We start from the raw sequence: 6516 nt of genomic DNA, 5'->3' as shown, positions 1-6516 counted from the left end.
ATTGAATTGGCCAATTCAACCTTCATTGTTAGATTGTCTTTTACAAAATGACGTTTGAAGACATTTTTAGCTGGTCAAAAAAATGAAAAGGCCATTTCTTAATTTATCCATAAAGCTCAAAAGGCAGCTATTTTTTTTAAAAAAAATTATTAAAATACAGTTTTATTTATAATTTAATATTTAAAATATCTTTTACTATTTTCGCCTCTAAGTATTTTTGATCAAAATTATGTAAAGTAGTATAGTTTTGATCAAAACTATTTCAAAGTTGCTATTGGGAATAACTTTATTTGTAAAGTGGTATAGATTTGGTCAAATTTATAATATTTTGAATATTAAAGTATGAGTGAGACATTGTTTTTTTTTTTTGATGAAAGGTAAATATGCATATCATCAAACTGCACAACCATACAGGAGCTCCTTTGATGACGACTCATATCATGTCTGACGAACTGTCAGATCTGAGCTGTCACCAAGGTATGCTGTACATGTGCTCTCATGAATACCATACTCATCTATCTCATACTCTACTCATGTGTACAAAAAAGAACAGTAGAAACAGTATCTGATGTCCTCCTCAGGTAGGCATGCCACCTCGTGAAGATCGAGGGTAGCCCTCCCCCATATACTCGTCTGTAGGCATCCTTTGTACAGATGCCCTCCATGCTGTCATCCGCTCTCGGATCATCTGCTCGTGAGTCGCCCGCATCATCCAGCATCCCGAGTAGGTGCATCTGCGCTCCATCATCCTCCATGTCTCCTCCATGCCTCACATGAAGTCTCCATCATCATCTGCTCGTCTCATGAAGTCTCTATGTCATCTGCCAGTGCAGCAGCCACTCATGACGTCTCCATGTCAACTGCCACCGTCGACGAGTGTAGCAGCTGGTCGAGCCCCATCAGCAAGTGCAGTAGCTAGTCGTGGAGCTACCATCAAAAAGTGGAGCAGCCGGTCAGTCCCCATCAGCAAGTGCAGCAACCGGTCAATCCCTATCAGCAAGTGCAATGCAAGTGCAACAGCCAGTCGTGACGCCCCCTCATCAACTACCTCCTCCAGTAAGTGCTGCAGCCCACAATCCTCTCCATGGCTCCTCCAGCAGCTCCCCATCCACTCCACTCCAGTCCTCAGGTCCAAGAGGATGCACACTTTTAGCAAGTGGCCAGCTATCAACAGATTTGGCGTGTCTTTACCGTAGCCGTTTCTACGGACTAGATAGGTCAATGTCGGTGGACCTATTCACCCTCATAGGCTTTTTGGCAAAGCCTCAGCCATCAACGGATTTGTTAAGAGGGATGTCTTTTTTAACGATATAAATAATGAGTTAATTTTTTATTTTTTAATTTATAAAAAATTAGTAAAATTAAAATAATTGTAGCAATTATGTCATAAAATTAAATGTAAAATTAGGGGATGATGGATTCACAAGCCTATGATTTCATGGCCTCTGTGAGTTTGGTGGTTGCTCGTAAGCCATTTCCTTTCTATTTTTTTGGTTCCTTTTGTCATCAACTACGATACTTTCTCTAATTTTAATTAATTTAAGTATTCCTTCCATGATTCAATTAATTATAAAAATAGATGATCCGACCCTACAAATCAACCACCAGGTAAATATTGAAAGTATAGGTCTTTAGGCAAGGGCGGAACCAAGCTTTGTCCTACCCGAGCTTTAGCCCGGGGTCCGACGGGCTTAAAAAAGAAATTTACTATAGAAAAAAAAATGAAAAATAGAGGTAAAAGAAGAGGATAGCCCGGGGACTTTCGAGAATTAGTCCAGAGGCTATAAATTTTCTGGCTCCGCCATTGCCTTTAGGACATAGTCAAGTTGATTCATAGATGACAGATTTGTTGGATTGGACACGGATTGATTCGCGGGATTGACAGCCGCAGAATTGTCCTCACTATAGGACCGATGATACTGATCGTTTGGGATGAATGAAATCACTTTTTATCGGATTAAAAGTAGAGATGAATCTGACATGATACTCTCACTAGTAATTCCAATTCTACTACATTCGAAAATGTCTAAGATTTAAATCTTTATTATATGAGAATTATCTTTGCCTTTTAATACTGCATCACGCCCTAGGGGCTTCCCTTTCCTTTTTCTTTTGCAATAAATCCGTAGTCACAATGAGCAAGACCCAAACGAAGGAAGGGTGAATCCAATGCTTCACAACAAGTTCCCTTTCCTTTTTTGAAATGATTGTTCAAACTTGATTTAATTTTTTTTATACTAGAGCAAGTTGAACTTGATTCAAGTTTGATTTGAACTTGATTTTTTAGATGTTATTGAAACTTTTAATTCAAGCTTGTTTAATTGTTTGAAACTTTTATATTTTAAACTTATTTGGTCGGTTATTGAGTTTGATAATACAAATTTATTTGTTTATTTTAAAATTTTCTTTTTTTATTTAGTATGTTGATAAAAGTTTTATTGATGAACATGATTCACAAATATTATTCTCAAATATTAATGAGTTAAACATATATGTGTTCAAATTTGTTTGTTTAATTTAACGAGTTGTTCAAACTTTTTATTTAATTAATCTTGTGTGTATTAAACGAACATAAATTCTTATCAAATCGAACACCAAACTTGTTCATGAACATTCGATTCATTTACAACCCTAATGACTTCTACCTACCACTAGATAACCATTATCTCTTATGCCTAATTTACTGATGAATTATTCTTAGGGATAAAAATTTGTGTAAGAGAAAGAAAGGACAAGAATCCCTCCTTCGTTTACTATCAAGAATGAATTTGTAGGAGTCTCTACATCTATAGCTGAGTTGATACTTAGTAGTAAATTGTCATATGAAAGCAGAGATCGAATTCCGAAGGGAACAATCTCTGAGGAATAAAATTCCTCTCACCTAAATAGGTCGCTCGGTCACCATGATTTACTTCTTTTGAATCATTATGGGACTGACATTGAAAGACATCTAAAGTGAGCATCTTTACCTTTTGCCACGTAAGAATGGACATGGTGAACCTTCCTTGTTGTTGATGAGCTCATCAAGAGCAGCAAGTTCATGGGTGGCGATAAGTGTTCATAGCCAAACAATCGCCTAATTTGTGAGCAAGTCGCGAGCTTGAGAGATGCATGAGCAAGTCACGAGCTTGAGACCAATGGTCAGTCAACTCACAAGCAGGTCATGAGCTCGCAATCAATGATTGATCGGCTCACAAGCAGGTCGCAAGCTCACAGCCAACAATCGGTGGCCTTGCTAGTAGGTTGTGAGCTCATGGCTAGAGGTTGGCCTTGTGGGTAGGCGAAGGAGGACTGGTGATCGAGAGGAGGATGCAGGTTAGGAGGAAAGAAAGTTTCATTGTCTCAATTTTGGGCAGATAAAATTTTGGCCAAAATTCATCCGCAAAATCGATCCTCTGTGTCTTTCTCTCCATCTAGTAAATGATAGATTGAGGTCTCAACTTTCATGCAATCCAACCCTTCAATGACCTACCATCGTGAGTAAATTGAGCATTATTCTCATATCCAATTGGTTGAGGTGGGCCACTTGGTTTGGTTGAGCTGGTTGGTCTTAATAGGCTGATCAAACATGATAGTCCAAGCCAGTGGCCAAGCCAGAATAATTTGATCATATCAATAGGCAAACAAAGTTATTTTCGAGACTTGAATCCATGACTTCTAGATTATTTGACAGCAACTTTACCGTTGTGCCAAATTCCCCTTCTATCTCAAACATATAATTTTCAACCAATTTTTACACCTCATCAAACAGACTAAGTGTTTTTCTTCTCCTTCCTCATCTCTTCAACACAAAGTTAGCATTGACAGAGGAGTAACTTCTCACCATCGCTTCTTTGGGGTTTCTGTTAACTCATAGCAAAATACCCAGTTGCTTCGGACACAATTTGGTACCTTGTAATAGTTTCTTGACTGTAAACAGAGACATTACGTGATTCATATGCAAATAACAGGGCTCTGAATGCGAGAATAACTACGCCAAGAAGTAATTTTAGAACTAAAAAATTACAGCTAAATTTCCTGTAAATTCTTATTAGAGGGACAAAGGACCAGATAGAACCGACAGGGAGAACTGGTGAAAGGGATTTACTGGGAGTCATCACTTTTCAAGGAAGAAAGAAAGAAGCACTAGTGTCAGTGCCATCGCCAGTAATGCACCACTAGCAATCTTTCAGGAATATCCATTAGGAATTTCACTAATATCACTGCCTTCTCTCTAATTATCATCAGCTTTTCTTCCATCATATTTTCTGTGATCTTCTTCCTCCCTTCAATGATTTCTTCTTGCTTCTCTTCTGCCTTATTCACAAGTACCAACTTCTTGTCCTTGTTTTTTTCTTCAATTTCTTCTTTTACTAGCTTTGCATCATTTGAAAGTTGCTCATTTTGCAGTTGGTTCATCTCCACTTGAGATGTTGTCTCTTCTAGCAGTTCAGTTGATGATGATTTGACATCCTCCTTTCCATCTTCATTCAGTGATAAAGACTCTGATTCTGTCGACATTTCTGAATTGAACTCAGTCATCTGGATTTGAGACTCAGTTGTTTCCTTTTGCTCATTGACCAAGGAATGTTCCGACTCCTCCAAAATCTGATCAGTTTGGTGACAGTTAATCTCAGACTCAGATTCGATAGGCAATATCCCTTCGGCATTTTCCTGGTCACATTCATCTAAAAATTGCTCAGTCTGCTCATGGTTTATCTGCAACTGAGAATTTGTCTCTTCAACTACATCTTGTGGTGCCTCCTCTCCTTGTTGTTCATCCATTACCTTTGCTTCAAAAGGCTCTGATTCTCCTGATACATCTGGTATGCTCTCAGCCATCTCAAATTCAAATTCTCTGGGTGAACTTTTCCCTGCAAAAACTAAAGCTTCTTCGTCTCTCTCTATCATGGTAGCTCTGACATTCTTGTTTCCCATGCTTATTGTATTTTGATCACACTTCTTCATTTGCGTCAATTTGTGCTTCCTTGGTGAGGGCTCATCTTCTTTATCTTCATTGCCTAATGCAGGTATCAACCTCTGAACAATCAGCTCAGTTTGGTGATGATGGTTCATTCCATGTTCAGATTCACACAGCGCATCTTCTCGATCATCTTTTTCTCCATGGATTAAAGCCATCTCAGGTGCATCTAAAAGCTCCTCAAATTGCTGCTGGCTCATCTCAAACTTAGATTTTAGGACCGACATCACTTCTACTTTTTCTACTTTCCCGACATAAACAAACTCTGTTTTCTCTAAAACTGGCACTCTCTGATTTTTCGCTACATCCAAGTGATAATCAACCAATATTGGCTCTTCTTCTTCATCTTCGTCGTCTTGATCTTCTTCTTTTGTTTCATCTATGAGAACAGATTCAGATTTTTCTAAGATTTGCTGAACTTGTTCTTGAGGCTCACAATTTCCACATTGATCAGTAGAGCTAATTTCCTTCTCCCCTATTCCATTCTGCAGTGCCAAATGTCTTTGCCCCAAAATTTTATCGCTTTGGTGGTTCATCACAGGTTTGCTGCATATAGGAAGTTCTTCACCATCCAAAAAGCTTTCCTTTGGTTTGACAGAATCATCCACCTATATGGTTAAACTACAGATCAAGGCTAAACGATTGCACTAACATTACTAATTTTAAGCAACAACCCTAACTATTTTCCAAAAAAAAAAAAAAAAAAAAACTAAACTACGAACTCAAGAACACAAGAACTAATCGATCGAATAATAAGTACCTGGATGCTGATTGATCTATCAATGTCGCCCTTTACCTGTCTGTAAAAGGACCAAAAGAGAACTCGAATCATAATCTGAAAGAAAAACCCTAAGAAATTTACATCTAAGAAAGAGTGTGATGAACTCACATATCATCGCCGTCCAAACCCTCAGCTTTCTCATTCGCCGGTCGCTTTGCTTTTGCTCTGCGAGCGACGATGGCGGCGCCGGCGCCAACGGCGGATGCGACGAGGAGACCGCCTAGGATGAGGATCCATCCTCCACCTTTAACCTCCACCGTCCTCTCCAGAGGCTTCCTCCTCACTTCTCCCGGTTCTCTCTTCTTCTCCTCTCTGGGTTTCTCCATGATGATCTGCTCACGGGATGACGACGGCGGCGGCAGCACCAAAGAGGCAAGTGATGCTGCGATCTGCTCCATCGAGATCGCCGGCTGCCTACATGCGATGCCCCTGGCGGAGTCAATTAAATGAGACGAAGATTGGAGGGAAGGTCGCGCCAACGGCGGGTGGTTCAAGGCGTCGACCGACTCGCTCTGTGCTCCCGGTTCGGGTGAGCGGCAGGACACGCAGCTGCCGTCTGGGTGGCGCAGTCGAGTTTGCACCGACACGTGGCAACGAGGGTTGGTTTACTTTTTGATTCCCGCGCAACAACGGCGACGGAGATGGGGTTGTCGACCAGATTCCATTTCTTATTATTTTACTATTTTATTATTTGACATTTTATTAAATCGGATCAAAATTTGTTTTTCACTAAAGTCTATTATTGATCATTAACATAAATTCAAAAGTGTCACTT

At 39.7% G+C, this 6516-nt stretch overlaps 1 protein-coding gene across 1 annotated transcript; it reads right to left on the bottom strand.

Annotated features, from left to right (window-relative positions):
* Positions 1–3854: 3854 nt before the first annotated feature.
* LOC141813820 (uncharacterized) lies at positions 3855–6146 on the bottom strand. The gene is made up of 3 exons (XM_074701807.1): positions 5850–6146; positions 5721–5760; positions 3855–5568 (listed from the first exon to the last, which is right to left on the bottom strand). Exons 1-3 carry the CDS (start codon positions 6137–6139, stop codon positions 4132–4134), a joined length of 1767 nt encoding a protein of 588 aa, XP_074557908.1. The 5' UTR covers positions 6140–6146; the 3' UTR covers positions 3855–4131.
* Between the last annotated feature and the right edge of the window lie 370 nt (positions 6147–6516).

The sequence above is a fragment of the Curcuma longa genome, chromosome 20 (genome assembly GCF_044706935.1).
Source record: "Curcuma longa cultivar G26 ecotype Majalengka, Jawa Barat chromosome 20, ITB_CL_G26_1.1, whole genome shotgun sequence".
NCBI classification, from domain to species: domain Eukaryota; kingdom Viridiplantae; phylum Streptophyta; class Magnoliopsida; order Zingiberales; family Zingiberaceae; genus Curcuma; species Curcuma longa.
This window is presented reverse-complemented; position numbering and strand designations above follow the sequence as displayed.